Source organism: Mustela nivalis, assembly GCF_964662115.1.
Source record: "Mustela nivalis genome assembly, chromosome: 10".
Taxonomy (NCBI): Eukaryota; Metazoa; Chordata; class Mammalia; order Carnivora; family Mustelidae; genus Mustela; species Mustela nivalis.
In genome coordinates, this window is record NC_139029.1 from 276,389 (window position 1) to 298,133 (window position 21,745).

At 57.9% G+C, this 21,745-nt stretch overlaps 1 protein-coding gene across 7 annotated transcripts in view; it reads right to left on the minus strand.

Annotated features, from left to right (window-relative positions):
* Positions 1-21,745, minus strand: part of SLC35E2B (solute carrier family 35 member E2B) — a 25,264-nt gene continuing 3,519 nt past the window's right edge. For 4 of the 7 annotated variants that reach the window (XM_082686267.1, XM_082686264.1, XM_082686265.1 and 1 more), the window contains 8 exons: positions 13,131-13,562; positions 12,783-12,918; positions 12,222-12,349; positions 9,909-10,029; positions 7,953-8,006; positions 7,391-7,463; positions 4,758-4,903; positions 1-2,986 (listed from right to left, as the gene is read on the minus strand). In XM_082686267.1, the coding sequence (XP_082542393.1) occupies positions 2,749-2,986; positions 4,758-4,903; positions 7,391-7,463; positions 7,953-8,006; positions 9,909-10,029; positions 12,222-12,349; positions 12,783-12,918; positions 13,131-13,452 (1,218 nt within the window). In that variant the 5' untranslated portion in view covers positions 13,453-13,562 and the 3' untranslated portion in view covers positions 1-2,748. Of the gene's footprint in view, positions 2,987-4,757; positions 5,526-5,613; positions 5,674-7,390; positions 7,464-7,952; positions 8,007-8,352; positions 8,450-9,908; positions 10,030-12,221; positions 12,350-12,782; positions 12,919-13,130; positions 13,563-18,935; positions 19,505-21,745 lie in introns of those variants that run through there. The other 3 variants (XR_014299593.1, XM_082686262.1, XM_082686263.1) reach the window with 3 other exon arrangements.

Here is a 21,745-nt window from a genome sequence, read left to right on the forward strand (position 1 = left end):
TTTCCAGGGCAGATTATTTTAATGCTGATATACAGGAAATTATGACTACTGGAATTAAAAAAAAAAAAAGCTTTTTAGGCCCTTCAGTGGAAGCTTCCTTGAAAGCCAGACATACATCTCTAAGTATCAATGTAGGTAAGCAAATGACCTGACCTGACACCTGTTTGAAGTGTTTCTTTGCAAAGGCACAGACAACAACCATGGACACGGGAGGAAGTGACCCAAGGAAGTGGTGACACCCAGTGTCAACGCTGATACAAGCACGTTTGGGATGGCTCAGTGAGAACATACTAGAAACACTACTACACAGAGTTAATTAAAAAAACAGATCATGTCTGTACATTCATTCCACACATGGCCAACACAGGCCACGGATTTTGTGTCCTGGCTGGGCTGTCCTGGACGGAGACCAGACATGGGAAGAAGGAACGTAAGCCCCGGGCCGGCACACTGCCGGCCACAACTTGTGTTCTGAGGAAATGTCTCAGAAGCAGCTTTGCTGGAAATGACCTCATTTGCTAATAATTCAGGAAAATCTTCATTTTGTTTCGGATTTTGGAAAATCGCACCTGCAGACAGCCACTTGTGAGAGGAGACAGGGCACAGGTGACATGTAGCGCGCTTGGTCCCTTATGAGCTCAGACGCAGGTGCTGCCCGTCTGGTCACACTCCGATGACCACTGCGATGACAACATCCGTGAGGAAGGCAGCATGAAATCATCTTGCAACAAGATGACCGCAGATGTGTCCTCTGCTCCCGTCCCGTCAGCAGCTGGTCGCGGCCGCCACATTCTTGAGGGGGGAGGCACGATGCTGTGCAAGCTGTGCCTTCACTCTGGTCCCCCCAGACCCAGGTGACTGCCGCCCCAGTCACCTCCAACGAGTCCTCCTCCGTGTGTTTGTGGGGGAGGCAGCGAGGGAAGGGATAGAAATGGGGCAAGTCTCATGATCAACGCCTTCACGGTGCAGGTGAGCTCGGCACTCAGGCCAGCACACGCCTGCTTGTCCGCGGGGCACAGGACGTCCTGAAAAGGTTGTAGTTTCTTGTTTTGTTTGTTCATTTTTGGTGGAAAATGTGAGCACTGAGAAAAGGCCCTGCTCTGACCCGTCATTATGGCACGCCGCTTCAAGTAGCCAGAAGTTAATGAGACATGATTATTGCTCTTTGTTTCCAAGAGATTTGACCTTTAGGGGGCCTGTTTTCATTTTCCAGCTGAGATGCCAACCGGAAAACCAGTGAAGAGATGGTGGGAGCCAAGGACTGAGCAACAGGGAGGGGGAATCCGACGAGGGGCTGTTCGCGCCCGAGGCCCTCCTGTAGGCTACTTCGCTCGGTCACGGCAGGCCGGTCTCAGGCGGCCGTGTTGTCGCCGCAGGTGACGCGCCCCAGTGTGTGAGCGTGGTGCCACAGAGAGGTCTTCAAGCCTGGCTGGCAGTGGGCGGAGCCCTGATCAGAATGCCACCGGGATGTGAGAGGGGGAGCAGAGTGCAGAGGCCTGGAGCCCGGACCTTGCAAAGGGCTCGGATGCCCAGCGTGATGGTCCGTCTGCTCTGGGAGGCGAGAGCCAGGCCAAGCCAGCCTGTGGGTTCAGTGTGTTAACGGTCACACAGCACACCTTCCAGAAGCCACTTGTCCCTGGCCACCTGTTTCCTTCTTTAAAAACTCTAGTCATTGTAAATGCAGTGTGACAAAAACTGTGAACACACCAAATGTTCTTCCCAGCACCCCCTACTCCCTCGTTCATGAGGGAAACCCTCAGCATCCTTATCCAAGAGACAAGGTATGAAGCGGCCCGACCAGCAGGGTGATGGCAGGAGTACCTCTAGGGAACCCTTCAGAACAGCCCGGGTTACACACAGGGGCCCAGAAAAAAAAAAGGGAATGTCCGTATGTCCTTGTCCTGAGCTAAACACCACAGACGCCTGTCTGTCCTCCACCTCTGTGACCAGCAGCCACCGTCATCACATCGGGGGTCCCTGAATGAAGGACAGCCACCGGTGAGAGTCGGGACCCTCAGGAGGTCTGGGGCCTAGTGCAGCAGAGACCCTGAACGGGGTGGGGCACCTTCCCTTCCATAAGGGACCTTTCCCTAAGTGGTCCAGCTGCTGACAGCTCTGGGGTGCAGAGGACGCCGTGGGTGGAGGGGCAGGAAGGCCAGAGCCACGGGCCTGCCCCCTTCTGTGCCCCTTCCCCTCTCTCCTAGCTCTCTCCTAGTGGTCACCTGGCTGCTGTGGCCTCTGGCCCAGGCAGTGGCACCTGGGCCTTCCGTCTCAGCACGGCAGCCCCGCCAGATGGCAGAAGGACATGTGCAGGCCCAGGGACACGGAGCTGGCACCAAGCAGTGGGAGTGGCACATGTTGGCACCTGTGGCCGTCCCCCCGCCAAGGCACCGGGGCCTGGCCTCACTGTAGCCGGACCTGCGTACTGGTGAGGGCCTGCAGAGGCTAGTGCGGGTCCCAGGGCCCCTCATGCGCTCATCACAGGGTCGGCAGGTCGGGGTTTTCACATTACATGGCTGTGGCTCAGCTGCTGGCTCTGGTCTGTGCCCCAGGAAGCTGGCATCTGGGGTCCCTGTGCAAGTTCCCGGTGGTTTTCACTGAGAACTCAAGAAAGGAGCAGGGAAGGCAGCATGTCCCTTGGTCTCCTGCACCTACTGACCTGAGGGGCTGGGCGTCCGCGCCAGTGAGGAGGACAGCAGCGGTGGGCAGCACCTCGGGGCCCCGGGCACCTGCCGGGGCTTCCACAGCTCAGTGGTTTGGCCGGGGGTCCTTGGGGGTCAGCGGCTCCGTGTCGTCCTCTGGTGTCCGGCTGGGAGCCGCAGCCAAGCTCTGCATGGCCTCCTGCTGGTGCTGCTTGGCTTTGTTGTAGAGCAGGACGCCAGCTGTCACTAGCGCAGTGCCGGTCGCCGACAGGCTGGTGACGCTGTTGCCAAACACGATGACGCTGAGCCACGTGGTTGAGGCGTGCTTCACGGTGCTGGCGACACTGCAACGACAGAGGTTACAGCCCGGGCTTGGCCCGCCGCCCGCACAGCCCAGGGGCACCCCCTCGCTGGCTCCCTCCTCCTCACTTTCACTAGCAAAGGTGTCCAACAGAGAAGCAGGGACAGGTTACGACGAATGGCCATACTCCCGTCCTGCAGACTAAACTGACATTTTGCTTTATTTGCTTCATCCTATTTGGGGACTGAAATATTTTTAAGTAAATCAGACATTATGGCATTTTCCCCTAAACAGCTCAGCGTTCTGCTGAAGGGCAGGAGAGCTCTGCAGACGCCGCCGGGCAGAGAGGAACAGGAGCCACCCCAGAAAGGCCCCTCGGGACTCTGTCTCTTGTGCGAGCAATGCTGGGCCCCGTAGAAATGCAGTTAGTGTGAAAGACGCTGACATGCTCACAGCACTTGTGTCTGGGGATCTTGGGCTTCATGTGCTTTACTCTCTGTACTTTTCTGTCTTTTCCAAACTTCCAATGACGAATTAAGTCTTGCTCTTACGATATGAATAAGACATACACCAAAAAGCTATTTTCTTTAAAAAGCATTGGTTTTCTGCTTTTGCCCTTTTTTGAACCATTGTTAAGAATCACGAAAAAACAAAGTTTCACGGGTATTTGGAAATACTTCCTGGCCCCATATGGATACCAAAATGTGTGACAGAGACAGTGACCACTCGGGGCCTCAGAATGTAAAAGTCCTGACCGACTGTGGCTGGCACTCCTGCAGACCTTCCCCCGTCAGGAGCCAGGAAGGGGGAGGGCCACATGGGTCACAGGGCAGGGCGTGCAGCTGGTGCCCTGCACGGCCGCCGCACTGGGCCAGAGCAACCTGAGCAGGGAGGGGCGGCAGCCGCCCCAGGGAACCCCAGAGAGTCAGAGGCCTGGCTGTTCCACGTCTCTGCTTCCTGTTCAGAAGTTTAAAAAAAAGGCCCACTGACTTCCACGACACGTGGCCAAAGCTAAGAACGTGGATTTCTAGGCTTGCTACGGACATGAGCTCATGCTTTTCTGCTTGTTACTGAAAACTCTCCAGTCTTGAAATGGTGCTTTTATTAAACTCTTTAAGTTACAGAAGGGAAGAGGAGCCAGCAAGGCCTCTAGCTCGTCTCTGTTTCCAGAGTTGTGCCTCCAACATGGGAGCCTATGGCTACATGTGGCTATTCAAATTAAAATTGCTTAAAATTAGATAAAATTAAGAATTCATCTCTTGGGGGGTGCCCGGGTGGCTCAGTGGGTTACGCTTCTTTCTGCCTTTGGCTCAGGTCATGGTCCCAGGGTCCTGGGATTGAGCCCCACACTGGGCTCCCTGCTCCATAGGGCCTGCTTCTCCCTCTGCTGCTCTCCCTGCTTATGCTTTCTCTTTCAAATAACTAAGTAAATAAATAAAACCGTAAAAGAAGAGAAGAATTCTGTTCCTTACTGCATTCACCTCACGTCAGGTGCCCATGGCCCCCACTGGACAGCCCAAGAGCAGAGCATTCTGGCCTCACAGGCGGTGCCACTGACACGCTGATCCAGACAGAAAAACACTCAAATCTGCTCCAGGTTCCGGGGGGGGCTCCCTACAGACTGATGTGCTGGGCCTCGCCGTAGGTCAAACAGCTCTGAACAGCACGGCCTGGTGGTCACAACACGTGCCTACGGCCCTCCCTTCACATCTGAAGAGCACAGAGATGGTTCATGCAATCCCTGGGCTTAAAGTCCGCTCCTCTGCAAAAGAGCTGGACGCACACTTTGTCTCTTGGGAAACTACCGTGCTCACCTGAACGTCACAGGGGAGATCTTGCCCATGAGGGCGTAGGCCGTGACGCTCTGCAGGTGGAACAGCACGCCGTCGGTCAGCAGCAGCAGCACGACGTCCCGGCTGTAACTGAAGCTCCTCCCGCTCCGGCCGATCACCGGCAAGTCCTGCGGTCGGAACAGAAGCAACGCTCTGCCGTGGCTGTCTTCCCTTCGCAGAGCACCTCGGGGAGGCCTGGGGTCACGGGTACCCAGTCTCCTGGGCCCACGAGCTGAGGCCGAGCAGTGGTCTGCAAACAGCCTTCTCGCGCGGCACCCAAACAGCCCCACCAACCTTCTGAACGTGCACACGCACGCGCGTGGCCAAGAAGCCCATGAGAGGGCGCTCAGCATCACTGACCGTCCGGGAAACGCAAACCCATAGCACGGGGGGAGACGGCAGGGGAGACCGCCTCACGTAATGGAAAGGACACGCGCAGCGGAGGAGGGGCAGCTGGAGGCCTTGAGCGCTGCTGGCGGGAAAGTAAACTGGTGTAGCCACTGCAGGACAGTCCTCAGAAGGTTCAACAGACAACTCCTGCGAGCACGGCACCCCACGTCTGGGCGCCCGCCCGAGGAACCGGGAGCGGGGTCCGGCATCGTTACGCGCACGCCCAGGTTCACAGCAGGACTGTCCGCCAATGCCGAAATGAGGCAGCGACTAGGCATCCATCCGTGTGGGGACGGACGGACGGACGGACGGACAAACGGACTCCGACGACTCAGCCCAGAGGAGGAGGAGGTTAGGCACCTGCCAGAGCACGGAAGGGCCCTGAGGACACCACGCCCAGCAACATAAGCCAGTCCCCAAAGGACAGACCCCATAGGATTCCACTTACATGAGAGACCTAGGGTCGTCAGATCTGCACAGACAGAAAGGACAGTGCGGGTGCCACTGGCTGGGGGAGGGATGAAGGAGCTCAGAACACAACTGTGCCACTCGGGCACCAGGATCATTTTGGGCTGAAGACCCTTAGACACAGCAGGAGCACGAAGAGCCTGAGCTCCCATCCCGTCCCTGAGAAGGAGACAGGCCGCGTGGAGGCCGTGGGCGCGGCAAGAGGAAAGCAGCACGCTCCTCGCCGGACGGAGAGCCAGGCGGACTCGCGGCCTCCGCCCCCCAGACAGCCGCTCCCCTGCAGCCACCTCCCCCTGCTTGGCCTGGATGCGCACACAGACTCGCCCCTCCTTTGGTCTCCTCGGGAGGCTCCCATGTCACGTGAAGCTTATGTTAAATCAGTCTGTGGGCTCGTGCCCTGTCATCGCCCAGCCGAGGCCCTGGCAAGCAGGGAGAGGTAAAGCTTTGCTCCCCCAGTGGGGCAAGCGGGGAGTTCCTGTTTAATGGGGACAGAGTTTCAGTCCGAGATAATGAAAGTCTGCACACGGACGGTGACGGCTGCACCACCTGAACTTATCTGACGCATACTTTAAACGGTTAGAATGGTTAATTTTATGCTTATGTATGTTTTACCACAATAAAAATATTTTTAGATATGTACATCTTTCCATCAACCATTTCTTTCTTTTTTTTTTTTTAAAGATTTTATTTATCTGTTTGAGAGAGAATGAGTGGGAGGTGGGAGAGAGCACGAGCGAGGAGAAGGTCAGAGGGAGAAGCCGACTCCCCACGGAGCTGGGAGCCCGAGGCGGGACTCGATCTGGAAAGTCCGGGATCATGACCTGAGCTGAAGGAAGTCGCTCAACCAACTGAGCCACCCAGGCGCCCTCAATCAACCATTTCAATTCCAAGAAAGTATCCTGTCGTGTCTGCTAAAGACACGACAAGTGAAACTCGCTGTTCGTGTGAAATGTGCCAAGCAGTCAGGTTTCTGTTCAAGGGGCTGTGACAGATCAGGCACAGCCACACCCCGGAGCACAAGCATAGGACAGAAGAGCCTAGTTCCATTTGTGTTTAAAAAAAAAAAGTGGGGGGTGTCTGGGTGGCTCAGTGGATTAAAGCCTCTGCCTTCGGCTCGGGTCATGGTCCCAGGGTCCTGGGATCGAGCCCCGCATTGAGCTCTCTGCTCAGCAGGGAGCCTGCTTCCCCCTCTCTCTCTGTCTGCCTCTCTGCCTACTTGTGATCTCTCTCTGTCAAATAAATAAAAATTAAAAAAAAAAAAAAGGTCTGCATGGACATGGACACACAGCTTCCTAAGACTGTTAGAATCATACCACACGCGTGTCTACCCGAGTACGATCCTAGCCATGGAGACAGGGCTGGAAAAGGGGTTTGCAGGAGTGGGTCCAGGGGTGATCAGGAGACAGACCGTCTCTCTGCTTTATCTACTCCTGTCCTGTTGCTTGCTCTAAGTGGTCACCTGTTACTTTAAACCAATAATAAAACAGGCCTAAAAACCCTCACACTAAGACTTCAGGACACTTCCGCAGCCTCAGGTTGGCCCTGACGGGCGCAAGCCAGCGTCTGATGCCTCTCTGAGCTTTGGCTTCTCAAGGGCACACCAACGACCCCTTGTGAGTGACGGGGCAAGCAGCCAGCCTGCCAGCCCCGCCCCCTGGACAGTTAGGCATCCCCCCACCCCCCCCACCCCCCGCCAAGCCTGTCACTGTGGAGACGCGATGGCGCAGGCAAGCGCCCAGTGGCGTCCTGAGACTCACCATGAAGAAGACCCAGGCGGGGACCAGCATGGCCACGGCCGCGGCGCTGGTGTAGAACTGGAGCTCTGCGGCCCTGCAGGGGCAAGAGAGGCACCTGACGCTCCCCCAGCACCGCAGAGACCAGGCCCCTGCAGCCCGCGCGCAGCTCCCGAGGCCCTCGTACTAGAGTCTGTGCTGTGCAGCCTGATGGGGAGGGTCTGGGAGCGCTCACAGCCGCAGCCGGGAACCAGCAGGCCCTTCAGGTGCCTCGGGGGCAGCTGGAAACAGGAGGGGTTTTTCTTCCAAGTTACCACAAAGTAGTTTTATTTACTTATTTGTTAAGGTTTATTTATTTTTTTAAGTAATCTCTACACCCAAAACGGGGCTCGAATCCACATCCTGAGATCAAGGGTCGCCTGCTCTTCGGACTGGGCCAGCCAGGCGCCCCCTCCACAAAGTACTTTTAAAAGCCACGTTAGCCCACGTGGGAAAAGCGTCAGGTCTGTGGGGGACCCTCGATTCAAAAGGGCAAGAAGTCCTCTCGGGCCAACAAAACGGAATTTCATGGGCGAGTAATACTTACGAGAACCTGTATTTGTCCCCACTGAGGAGCTTTTTTGAAAAAACATTTTGCAAACTAGAATAGAGGAAAGAAGAGGTTATCAGGGGACGCCAGGAGCCAGCGTGGACCTCAGAGGACTCAGCACCTGCACCTTCCTCAACGGTGACAATGACGGCAGCCCCTCGGGGACGGCCCCCGCCCAAGCACCACGAGCCAGGCCTACGCTGGGGGTTTCCTGGGCGTTGCTTCACTGGGGGGGGGGCATGACCAGCCCCTTTTACAGAAGGGTAAACTGAGGCACTCAGAAATTAAGTGGTGTGCCTGAGGGTCCCCAGCTGTTAGGGATCAGAGGAGCCCAAAGTCCCTGCTCTAAGTGTGTACGAAACCCTGCCCTGGACCTCGAGTTCCCATACCTCAGTACCTGCCGCGGGCCAGGCCCCGGGGACAGACTGTGTGAGAGGGAGCGGACAACGCTCTGAGCTCTCGAAGACGCCAGTGGAAAAATAATGGACAAAACTCTGGAACGGAATAGACCCACCAGAGGAGAAGAGGAAACAGTACCCAGCTTGCCCAGGAACCAAGGGGCTTATCACATCTACCGGGGACGCGACCCTCTGGGTCCCAGAAGCAGCAGCTGGTTTCATTTGATTTTGATGCAAAAACTTAGTTGAGGACAAGGTAAGACCAAAGCTCTGGCTACAGAACTAGAAACCAGAACAACCGTCTGGGAAACAGCGGCAGTGTGGGTCAAGGGCCCTTGTCCAAGTTCACGGGCTCTGTGTCGCTGCTGGAATTCACCCTGATGATGTCAGACACTTCAATGCAGCCTCGTGTGAGGAGGCCCGCCCTGCACATCCAGACAAAGAGGCATTAATCCGCAGGCGCTTGGTGCCGCACCCGGAGGCGGTTATGGGGCCCAGGCTTCTGGGAGCCTCCGGTGCCAGCACGCGGCGCTCACAGGACCACACACACAGAGGGAGCGGAGCCAGACCCAGACCGAATGCACACTGAGGCTGTATTGGATTTCTAGGAGCTACAAACGTAGAGGGGAAAAGCCAGAAGGAAATACATCTAAATGTCAGAAATGAAGTTACAAGTGACTTTTAAACGTCTACTTGGGGGGCGCCTGGGTGGCTCAGCTGGTTAAGCAGCTGCCTTCGGCTCAGGTCATGATCCCAGCGTCCTGGGATCGAGTCCCACATCGGGCTCCTTGCTCTGCAGGGAGCTTGCTTCTCCCTCTGCCTCTGCCTTCCACTCTGTCTGCCTGTGCTCGCTCTCGCTCGTTCTCTCTCTGACAAATAAATAAATAAAATTTAATAAAAAAAAAAAAAACGTCTACTTGGCCCAGCACCAGAAACCTCAGGGTGAGCCTGTCTGACTTCAACAGGTATGGCAACAATAAACTCCGTGTGTCTCTGCCTTCCCAGAAGCAGGACAGACCTGGTGCCAGTCAGGACTTCTCCAAGAGCAGGGCTAGCGGAGGCCTAGTGTAGACACGGCATGGCAGCCCAGATGCAGGGCGGCCGCGCTCACGGATCTAAAGAGAACTCTGCAACACAGTGTCTGCCCCTCTTGCTGTAGGACGAGGAAACTCCCAGGCAGTACTTTCCCTCCGGCACCTGACTGGGGCTGCTCCGTTCCTAGTGCCACCCCTGGACACGGACCAGACACTGCCCCTTTGTTCCAGCCGCAAGACAGCCTCTTCCCCTTTGCTTGGCTGAGTGCGGACGGACATATGAAGCCACGTGGCACGCAAGCTAACTGTGTCCTTACAAGGAGTGTTCTTCAGACCAAGACCACGTGCTGTCCAACTCTGGCTTGTTTTCTGAGAAAAGACTGCCTTACTGGGACACAAACTATTTGATATTTCGGAAAAGCCAGCATCAGGTGTGTCCAGTGTGAATTATGGGATGTGACTCTGAGTTAATCTGGACTTGCACATCATCACCCTGACCACACCATGTGCCCTTGACTCACCAGTCCATGATGTTGGTGGACAACGCGGCTGAAAACCCCAGGACGTTGAAGCTTATCTCCGTGGCCGTGCACAGTGCCAGGCCCCCCATGATGGGGATGAGGGAGAGGTTGACCAGCAAGCCTGGAAAGGGCAAAATACACAGAAGGGAGGCTGCGGTCAGTCCCTCCGCTGAAAATCTCTGCTGGGTGCCAAGGCTGTTTTCACGCCCCTCACGAAAGCTGCTAACTTCCACTTGTGTTAAAAAACCAGCAGTTAATGATTCTTTACACTGGAGAGAAACCACATCCACGTCCATGCCTGCTCCGAGCCCACCGCCCTCGCCCAGGCCGGGAACCTCACGAGGCTGTTCTCGGTGAGGCACGTCTGCAGGCCCACAGGCCAGATGCACGAGGCTGGGACCCCGCGCCCCGAAGCCCCGCCCCGCCCTGCCAGGCACGGCCGTGGCCCAAACTCTCCCTTGAGAACGAGCGCTCTGGACCAGTCCGTCCACACGGGGGGCCGGGGGCGGAGGCTGCTGAACGCCCCGGCGCAGGGGGTCTCCCGTCAGGAGCTGCACATGGTGAGGAGGCAACCTCTCTCGGCTCCGGCTTTGCCCTGGAGCCCTAGGAACAAACTTGAGGCGGAGCTGAAGGAAGTCCGTTGGGCAGAACGGAAAAGCACATTCGCTCTGGAAACCGGGCGTTGGGCCTCATGCTGCTTCAACACCGGGTCCCATTTTGTTTACTCTGAAATTCAGTCGACGAGGGAAGAAGTCTTCCGTGGAAGAGGTCCCCGCTGACCTTGGAGGGCGATGGCCACCTCCCAGCACAGGACCATGCTGTCCACGCTTCTGTCGCTAGGGAGCCCCCAGACACCAAGGAGCAGCCCCCAGGCCCGTGCGGCTGCCAGGCTGAGAGCCGGAGGAAGGGAATCCGGCCTGGCAGGCCTTCCGCCCGCCAGCACCCTCTCGGTTTTCCAGCATATGGTCTTGGCCTCCAGTCTGCCCAGAAACGTCTGCTGCATGATGGACTGTACGTGTGAAAACCCGGAGAATGTGAGGCCACCAGCACCCTCTTGCCCTTAGAAGGGACTTGGTCTGCTGTTGGGAGGCATCCACGGGTGTGGGCATGTGTGGGGTCTCAGGGGAGAGCCCAGGGCTTTCCTGGGGTGCCCCCCGAGGCAGGCCCCACTTGCCCTCAGGTCTGAAGCCCCACAGGCCGCTCTGCCCCGAGTCCCAGCCACTGCTCGAGAATCCGCAGACACCGCGGTGGGAAGGGCATCACACATCGGGGCGCCTTTTGTGGGTGACCCTCAGCTCTGGAGCCCCGGCCCCCAGTCATTCTCCCCAACAGATTCTCTTTGCTACGTTTGTTTGTTCGCACTGTTCTGTACAAAACAGCTTAGAGCCACCACAGCTGGACGCCAAACCCTGCTGTTTTCACGTCACTGAACGAAAGTTTGTGCAGCTGAGCAGCCCCCTGCCCCCGCCATGCAGTCCGCTTCATTTGTTTCTGGAGGCTTGTGATTTCTAGGGCTGCTGTTTACGCTGATCGGACTGTCTTAGCACCACCTCAAACGTGTGTGGTTCTGGACGCACACCTGCGAGGGGTCCAGCTGTGTACTCCCCCCTCCGCCACCCGCTCGAGATCTTGTCCTTTTCTTAACCGAAGCCCGTGTGTATCTGCATCGCCACGTCGATCAGCCCTGGCTTCAGATGAGAGGCCGCACAGGACACACTTCTTCCGCTCCCTGCTTGTCTCCACGGAACAATGCTGGATGGACCCTGTTTTCAAAGGCCGGTGGGAAGAGCAGGGACGTGTGTGTAATGTGTAGTTGGAAACAGTCTGGTCACTGAAGGTTGGAGATTTGTAATACATCAGCTTTTTGGCCCTTGTGGAAGATGGAGCCAGGCAGCTAAAAAGCAGGGAGGAGCAGGAGGCTGTCGGAGGAGCTCAGGAAGGACACAGGAGGCGGCCAGCCTGGGCAAGACTGCCGGGCGCACCAGCAGGTGACTGTCACCAGGCAGTCCCTTGCGTGACACAGAAGGCCATCTCACCTTCTGGGACGAGTGACTCCTCCCTTACTGGCTTCCTCCTTCCCTCCACAGCTTCTATGTACCCACCAGCCACGAGGCCTCTGCATATCCAAACAGCCTTGCCCTCCGCTGAGGCAAAGAAGCACTTGCTGGAGCGAGTGCCCGGGGCACTGTCGCTGCTCGGAGGTGTTCTAGGACAGAAGTCAAGACGTCCACCTCGGAGAGGCGAGCCTCAGCGCCCGGCTGCGGCTGGGGAAGGGGGCAGGGGCAGGTGGGGGTGCGCCAGGAGGCTGCTCACCTGTGTACTCCCCCAGGATCATCCGGGACATGATCACCGTGAAAACGGGAGCAGAGCTCTTCACTGTCTCCGCAAACGAAACCGCCACATTCTTCAGGCTGACCAGACCCAAAACCACTGTCGCGAACCTGAAAATAAGCCCGAAGGGTCACTGTGATGGAGGCGGCCGCTTGTGGCGGCCCTGCTCCCCTCGGCTCCCCGCCCTGCCTGCCTCCCCCCACGAAGACTTGGGTCTGGCCCTGCAGCGAGGGGCTCCGCGGCCCCAACGGCGAGGCGAGCGCCGCACGTTCAGAGTGGCAGGCCCAGGGAGAGGAGGGGTGTCACTCTCAAACCATTCTTAAGTAAGATCCATGGCAGTTCCAGAAGGAATCTGTTTGCATTCAGATCCACAAAACCAATACATTTCTCGTCCTAAAATCTAGACAGCCCTAGACCACATAAACCTTGCACTGAAAACACGCCTCTGATCACGGGTCTACAGCGTCCGTCGGCCAGCCTCCCACTCCCGGTGACAGCCAAGACATTCTCCGCAGCACTCAACCAAAACGCCGGATCCCTTACCTCATGAGACCCACAAACAGCATGATCATGATGAAATTGGGTGGGTAAGAAAGCCGGGTTTTGTGCTGATACAAACAGCAAGGAACAAATATTTTAACGCAGCCGATGAATGTGGTTGACAGCATTTGCACGGCACCTGAGGGGACAGAACAGACTCGCCTCCCTTCCCGGCACGCAGGCGCACAGGGTGCGCTGCTCTGCGAGCCACACACGGCCCGCGCCCCGCGCCCCGCGCGCCCCCAATCCCCGGCGCTGGGCTCTTCCGTGTGCCTCTCACACGGACCCAGCAGCAACTGCGGGTTCCAGGGGCCTGGCCCGTACCCCCCGAAGGCCATGGACCTGCGCTACCTAGCATGCTGGGCTCCCCTTCCAGCAAGGACAGGATGTACTTGTTGAGGAAGAGGGTACAGAAGCTGAAGAAGAACCACAGCGTGAGGTAGAGCAGAGCCCGGGAGCTCCAGACGCCCAGCTCGGACTCGATGGCGGTGGTCTCGGTGATGGTTATGGAGAGCACCTTCTCCTCGGGGGCTCCCTCGCTCCTGGTGAAAACAATTTTCTCGCTGCGGTGGCCCAAGAGGGAGCCCCAGGCAAGGAGCGGCTTCCCCCTGGGCTTGTCCTCGGGGCCGGGGGCCGGCTCTGCCGGCGCGAGGGGTTTTGCCGAAGCTGACATGCTGGTCTCCTCAGGACTGCGGGCAGCACAGGCCGGGCCGACTCCCAGCCGGAGGTCTGCGGGGCGGAGAGTGCGCGGAGCACGACTCGCCTCTCCCTAGAGAGTGCGTGCTGAAACGTGAAGGAAAAGAACCTGCATTATTGATTGTGGACATCTTAACGTCCTTAAAAAGTGCTAAGCACGCCGCTGCAGAGTGCGGAAACGCACATGCAATGCCAGCCTCCCTTCCGCTGCGCTGCCAGGACGGCCCCCACAGCCCGTCTCCCCGCCCAAGGGGCTGAAGACCAAAGGTTCCAGCAGCCCTTCCCCACGTGCCCACCATCTGCACAGGAGGATCCCGCCCAGGCTGCCGCCCTCCTGAAGCCATCTCAGGGGCTCTGCACCTGCCTGATCTGGGACCTGCCTAAGTCCCCGAGGACAGGCCTCGGCCCCAGCCCGCTCTGCGGGTCTCCGTGCCGCATCTGCACGCGCTCGCTTCACGGCTCATATTTTATCCTGCTTTCCCAGCTGTTCTTCACAGGAAGACGGCCCTGCCAGAGACACTGGCTTTTTAATCTGTCCACTGGGTTTTAAGTTACAATTCCTCGATTTTTCACCATAGACATTCTATTTGGTTCCACCTGGAACTGGTCTGCTTTTCTCACTGCATCTTGTTCTTGTTTTTAACATAAAATTTTTTTTTAAAGATTTTATTTATTTGACAGACGGAAATCACAAGTAGGCAGAGGCAGGCAGAGAGAGAGGGGGAAGCAGGGCCCCCGCTGAGCAGAGAGCCCGATGCGGGACTTGATCCCAGGACCCTGAGATCATGACCTGAGCTGAAGGCAGAGGCTTCACCCACCGAGCCATTCAGGCGCCCCTTAATGTAAAATTTTTTTTAAATAAACTTGACACCCAACAGGGGGCTCGAACTCACGACCCCAGGATCTCCGATGGAGCTGGCCAGGCACCCCGTGTCTTGCTCCTTCCTCCCTTCTTACGTCTTCTGTCTCAGGTTCTCTAAAGGCCCCGTACCCAAGACCTCAGCCAACACCTGGGCCTTATTCGCCGGGCTCTGGCTTTGGGGTTGTGTGTGGTGCACGTCAGTCACCTCCAGCAGATCCTGCATGCAGGGCCCTGTGCGCCCTGGGCGCAGACTGAGGGTTTGGGGTTTCTGTCACATGCCCCAGGAGGTCACTGGCCCAGGACCAATTTCATGCTACTTTCTCAACAAACCCTCAGCACAGCAAACCCATACCTGCTGATCTCAGACCTACGGTCACGGCCTCTCCCCTAAGATCACAGGCTTAGGCAGACCTGGCTTCTCCGGTGGTGGGCAGGGAAGTTCTCCAAGTTCTTGCATTAAGCCGAGGCCCAGTGACAGCAGCCTGCCCTATCTCAGGAGGGCCAGGGTCCCACCTCCTTTCCCAGGGACGTCAGACCCACGTCCCCAGCCAGCCTCAAGCGGGCTGCGCACCAGACTTCCCGTTCCCTCAGTTTCTGACACCTGGGCTTTCCTCTTGTCAGTCACACATCTAGAAGGACGTCCACCCTACTTTACCCCTGGCTCCTGGCGTGGGCGGCAGGGGGCATCTGGGGGCTAAGTCGGCCTGCACCCCGGCCCCCCAGCAGGACCTCCCGTGGGCGTACACGCTGCCCGCCCCACTTCTCTCCTGCTCATCTGCAGACAAGTGCTCAAGGGCTCCTCAAATTTAAGACCTGAATTTCCGCACGCCCGGAAGCCGGCTTTGGTCCTGCCCCCAGGCGCTGGCGACAACAGGGACTCTAGCCATCCTCCCTCTGCCTTGCCTTGGCCCCTGGCACTCCTGGCTCAGTCCCCCACCAGCTCCGTGCCACAGCCCTGCGTGGCACCCTGGCTGCCCACATGCATCCCAACCGTGGCTACACCCTACCCCAAATGCACTGCAGATCACAACGGGGTGTGCCTGGCCCTTCCAGGGGCTCCCATGCCCCCATAAGGACGAGCCCTTCACCACTGAGGGCCCTGAGACTGTGGCCCGCGCAGGCTCCTCTTCCCCGGCCCAGTCCCACTGTTTCATTCGGGGCGATGAGGTGCTCTGTGCAGCTAGGACTGGCCAGGCCGGAGGGGATGTGGGGGGTGCGCCACCCCCACCACTCCGGCTTGGAACCAGGGACGGGCTGCAAGTGCAGATTGGATGCAGGGAGTCTAAGACCAGAGAGAGTATCCGCCCCCCCACCAAGGGTCCCCAGGTCCCAGACCTTGGCTCCTTGCCCCTCCCCACCTCTGTAGGCTCTGCCTTCTCAGGAAAGCCTCCTTGTCCGGGCCAAATCCCAAGTTCGAGGCCCCTAGCACTACCAGGTCCTGCTCCCCAAAGACCCCATCACAGTGGCGGTCGTAGGTGCCGCGGCTGATTGCAAAGCTCAGCTGTTTGCAGGGCACAGAGGCTCCGGAAACAGCCACAGACCAACACACACGGCGAAGAGCGTGTGGCGGGTAACTGACCCCTTCCAGGCCAAGCACCCTTCCCACTGGGCTTCCACCAGAGAAACTCACTCTCCTTCTCCTAAAGTCCATGTCATGTCCCCCCAAGAAGCCCCAGGACCAGGCGCTTCTGAGGGCCAGATCCTCCCTGCGCCACGTCTGCTTGTGGTCAGAGGTTTAAGAAACTGGAAACCACCACTGGATGGCCCACATACTCCCATATAAAGACCTTCAACAAGATGTTGGTTTTCAGTCAAGGAGAGCCCGCACACATGGTTCCACACAGCTAGGATTCCGCTCTTGTGCCTGAACCCCAGTGAACGCACCGCCATGCCACCAGGAATGTTATGGGAGCGTCTCTTCACGTGTCTCTGTCACATCTGTGCTTGGCAGTGACTGCTTGGTCAGGGGCGCCCACAACACAGAAGAGTCACACCGCTGACTGCCCCGACCACCCACCCTTGGTGCCCCCATGTCTGGGTGCTCTGCTCCTGGGGGGTCCCATGGGAAGCACCCCGAACAGACCCCCCACCCGAGCAGAGGTCCTCCGTGCTGGCTGCACGCTCACGCGCCCGAGTTCCCAGAGCTGATAGAAAGTGGCCCGTCTCTGCGCAGACCAGTGAGGTCGGAACACTGCGGGCACAGCCCAAGCACCAGAATGATTTCTAGCTTCTGGGCTGATTGAATGCGGCCAAGCAGACGGCCAAGCAGAGAGCCACCAGGGGGGTGGGAGGCACTCCCTCCGAGGAGCCCGCGGTTCTGTCACCGACAGTCCCAGGCTGGAAACACCCAGCAGGACACACAAACCGAACCACTGTCTCCGCGAGTGACAAGAAATGATAAAAGCAGAGACCCACGGGTGTGTGGCAGAGGCTGCCTGCAGCAACAAGTGGTCCCGGGGGACTGGTGTGTGATGCTCACACAAGTCGCCAGAAGATGCGGGGTTAACGTGGCATTTTTTTAAAAGAAGATTTTATTTGACAGAGAGAGATCACAAGCAGGCAGAGAGGCAGGCAGGGGGAGAGAGAAGCAGGCTCCCCGCTGAGCAGGGAGCCCGATGCGGGGCTCAATCCCAGGACCCTGAGATCATGACCTGAGCCGAAGGCAGAGGCTGAACCCACTGAGCCCCCCAGGCGCCCCAACGTAGCATTTCTTACAAGACTTACTGATTTAACTGAGAGCGCGCGCGCACAAGCACGAGAAGGGGGAGTGGCGGGGGGGGGTGGGAGAAGCAGGCTCCCCGCAGAGCACGGAGCCCCAGGGCAGAATGACCCCAGGACCCCAAGGTTAAGCCCTGTGCCGAAATCAAGAGCTGGACACTTGACGGACCAAGCCACCCGGGTGTCCCAGCATTTGTTAGTAGCAAAACACAACCTAAACATCTGAAGGAGAAACCGATCCCGGCACATCACGGGACCAAGGCCTTTGCCACAAGAGCCAAAGGGCAATCTTAAAAGGGCTGGAGGTCCGAAATGACAGCAGCAAGCACAGAGGGCAGGACACACCGTGGTCCCTGCAAGGCGGCCAAACATGCCAAACACCCAATACTGACTCGAAACAAAAATGTAAGAAGTTCTGGAAAAGAGCAGGGACCAGGTAGCCCGGGCCAGAGTTCATGTGGCGGGGGCATGGCAAGGACGGGGCCCGGGGAAACCAAACGGCACAGCCAAGGGCAAGCATGTGTGCAGGGAGGCATCGTGCTGTCTTCCAGACTGTTCTATAAGCTCGGATTTGTGCATGCAGAAGAACCCCGTGCGCCAGAAAGCGGTTCTCCCAGAGCCTCAGCTGACGTTCCCAAGTCCCAGCACCTACACTAACGACGCTTGCTTAGGCCAGAGCCATTTCGGTTAGAGCCAAACCTTCCTTTCTCTGACGGATTCAGAGTTCACCAGACCAGCTTCCAGTGAGGAAGGCGGGGAAGGTTAGGGCGGGCGGCCCCTGCCATGGGACCGAACTTGCCTGCCCCTCCCCAGCCCCCTGCAGCCTGGCGTGCAGCCCCCCAGACCAGACTTCAGAGTGTGAGGGCCTCTCCCGGTAACCGCGGGTCGCCTCATTCACCATCGGCCCCTTGGTGACCGGGTCTCCCTGGCTGCCTAGGAGCTGTCTCCCGTGCACTTTCTCCGCCTTCCACCCACACAGAGGCAGCCACCAGGCTTCTGGGGTGGACTGCAGCCGGGGCTGGAGACCCGGAGGCCCCGTCACACCAACCAGCAGACAACACACCAGTGCTCCCTTGCCCCATGTCCAGAACAGTGCCCGGAATCCCAAGGCAAATGCTCAGGCCACAGGACACACACACCTTCCGGCGCGAGCTCTTCCCATGACCAACAGCCTCTCCACAGACAGCCCACCCAGCTCGGCGATGAAGCAATGGGACAGCCGGGCCCAGGGACGGAGAGATCTCAGGCCTCATACGCAGCCGAGGGGCAGCAGACCTGCAAGTGTGCGTGGTTTCCACACCACGTCCAAAGATGAGAGCAGGCCTGGAGCAGGCTACGGCGTCACAGACCCTTCACGTCCAAAGACTCACTAATCACACCTGGATTCCCACTGCTCGTGTGCTTTTATTCGGAGACAGAAACCCCAGAGGAGGGGGAGGGAAGCAAGAAAGGAAGAATGTCAAGGAGCTTGGCCAGGAGAGTGACCACACTCAGACTCCTCCTGGAGCTCTGGGGGCCCTGGATCGGGGGCTGGAACAGGCCTCTGTCTACAGCGAAAGCAGTGACAGAGGATCACAGAGGGGCCAGGCAGCACCTCCCCGCTTCCGACAGGAGACCAGATGATTCTTCTCTGGAGAATTCAACAAGTGAAGGACAGACCTGGAGTATAGAAATCAGGGCCCCAAGGAGAGGCTTGGATAGAGAACGCAGCCAGGAGAAGAGCCAGGCCGGACGCTGGAGGAAGTATCTGGAAGGAGGGCAGAGAAGGCGGAGGTAGGTCCCAGAAAGGGGGGCCAGAGAGACGAAGCACTCAGCGACCAGGAGACGCCACCAGAAAAGGGGCCATGGAGATCACGGGCAGGGCAGAAGCAAAATCTCACCAGAGGCTCCCAGGAAGCTCCAACTCAGGGCAGGAACCCCCCCAAAAAGCAGCCAGGGGTGCCTGAGGCCGGTGGGCCCAGCCACACCCACAGCCGCTGGTGGCAGAAGCAATAGGCTCTGGAGAAAATCTTGCTCAATTCAGGCTTGAAGACCTTGGCAGCTGATCAATGGATACGGGTCAAAGATCAAAGGTTACCTGGAGAGGGTGGCCAGTGGGGGAGGAGCACCTGCCTGGTGGCTCGAGGGAGGGACAGACAGAGCCCAAGGGCTGCAGGTCCACAGGACACGCCCAAGACACCATCAGGGATAAATGTTCTGAGAGGAGTCACCCCACGGCCTCGCTGTAACAAGGCCGTGTTTGCATCCAAACTGCTCCCTCCCAGGGGCCAACGCATCATGGAAGGGAGGAGTGACTTTACCCTGAGACACTGACGGACACTAACCCCAACCCAGCGACCAAAGTTGAAAATACTCCAGACAGAGTGCCGTCCTGTTTGCCCTGACCCGACGGACTAGGAAGAACGTGGCACGGCTGTGGATTTCGTGCCGCGGACACGTGACCACAAATCTAGTCGAGGGAACATGTCAGACAGACACCAAAGAACACAGGGCACAAAGGTCAGGACTGGAGGCCACGGGGACACGCCACTGAATGCAGTCGCACGCAGATCGGACCGCATGCCCGAGAAGGGCCCCCAGCGGCATTTAGGCCTGCGGCCTGCAGATGAGCTGCTGGTTCTGTCGGGACGTCCGGACGGAGCGCCGCTCCCCGGCCGCTTCCCCGGTCTCGCTGAGGCCGTGGGGGACGGGACGGGGACGGGAGGGGGCCGAGGGAACGGCGTACAGGCAGGGTGCTTTCCTCTGTCAGTCTACAAGTTCCTCAAACTGAAAACTGAAAAATCTAGAATGCGAAACAACTCAGTTGGTGGGTCACACAGAAATGACAGAACTGAAAAAAGACAGAAAATGAACCCACAGTTGGTGGGTCACACAGAAAATGACAGAACTGCATTCGAGAAAAATGTCCGAGGAAATTATCTGGAATGCAGCAAAGAGGAATGAAATCCGTGGGTACGGACAGTAACCGGGTATGGAAAAAATCACGAGAATGGACGTTCCAGCAGAGAAGCAGGGAAGACCAGCGATCTAAAGAGAGAAGCTGGGTACCAGGCTGGTTTGGCGGGGGGCATGCGGCTCTCGGTCTTGGGGTCATGGGTCTGAGCCCCACTCTGAGGGACTCAAAACAAATAAATTCAGAGATGACAAGCAAGCAAGTCCGATCTTGACGCGGAGCAACAAGAGATGCGGGAGGAGAAGCCCGAGCCCGAGCCGGAGGAGACGGGCGGCCGCGGCGGAGACCGCGCGCAGAGGGACCGCGCCGGACCCCAGTTCTCGAGCGCCCCTGTTCAGAGAGCTACGGCTTCTGGAACTAGATTAATGTCCCACATGCTTAAAAAACAAACATAAACCTCTGAGGTGCGACACGAACAGAACCAGGCCGCGCATCAAGTAAAGCACATCAGCGCACTGAAGAGCGGAGACAAAACACACCCACGTACCTTCTGAACGTCCTGCAGAATGCGTGTGCTCAGATTAGACACAGACAGAACCCCGACAGTGAACTCAGATGGCGGGCTTTGTTACGCACTCATGGCTCAGGGGTTCTGGACTGAGCAGTGACAATTCTGTGGCTACTGGGAGTGAGACCTCAGTGTGCCTCTGGACACAGCACGGACGCAGAGCGGGGGAGAGTGCGGCGGACTGAGCTGCTGGGACTGACGAAGGAGTCGGGCATCGGCACCCATGGGTACGGACAGGCGGAGCCACACATAGCACGCCTGTCCACAGTCCACGCATCTCTGCACCTGCTGCATCATCTGGCCACTGAGGGCCCAGAGGCAGTGACAGCCCAGCCACAGTGAGCACCCTGTCCTGGTCTTCTTTCTAACTCTCATTCTCCACGGAAATAACCAGCCCCCACAGAGAAGTGGCCGATTTCAGGGCTCGGGCATTAGCTGGGCCAGAGGATGGGCAAAGTGCTCAGACACTGGCAGGCCAGGTTACAGGACACAGAAGCACCCGCGCGAACGCCCTCCGGAGGAACCCAGGGGCAGCGTGAGAGAGAGTGAGTAGGGGCAGCACACGATCAGAACCCACTGAGTAAGATCAACCCGAACAGCCACGGCAATAACCGGGGAAGAGAACGCCCTTGTGTACAGGACAAAGTCAGCGGGCTGATGTAAAAGGGAGGCAGAATTAGAAAATCACCATCCGGCCACCTTCCTCAGGATCCCATGAACCACTGTGTCCCGGAGACCTTCCCCTAGAGAAAGCCTTGCCCGTGTGCACAAGACACATTTAAGCATGTCCACAGCAGAAACCCAGCCATCTGTCCACAAGAGGACCAACACGTCAGGCAGGGGATGTTCACCTGATGCCACATTGAACAGTAAAAACAGGTAACACACAGCAACACACCATCGGAGGTGAGTGACAGGAAGGTTGAAATCCCGATGATCAGCCGTGAGCCTGCAGTTCAGACTGAACAGAACCCCTGCTCCAGGGTGCAGTGAAGACCCCGAGCGACTGCCGGGCATGACCCACCGCAGCCACGGGTCGGCAGGTCCTGAGCTCAGGTCACACTCACTACTGGGTCGCAGAGGCCTTCCTGGATTCCAACTCACCATCCCCAAGGCCTGTTCCTCTTGCATAGACCACGTGATCCAAGCTTTCAGAGGGAAGCAATTCTTGTCCTGCAGACACTGATGGTCAGCAACCCTCATCTGACCCAGAGCTGGCTTTGAGAGCC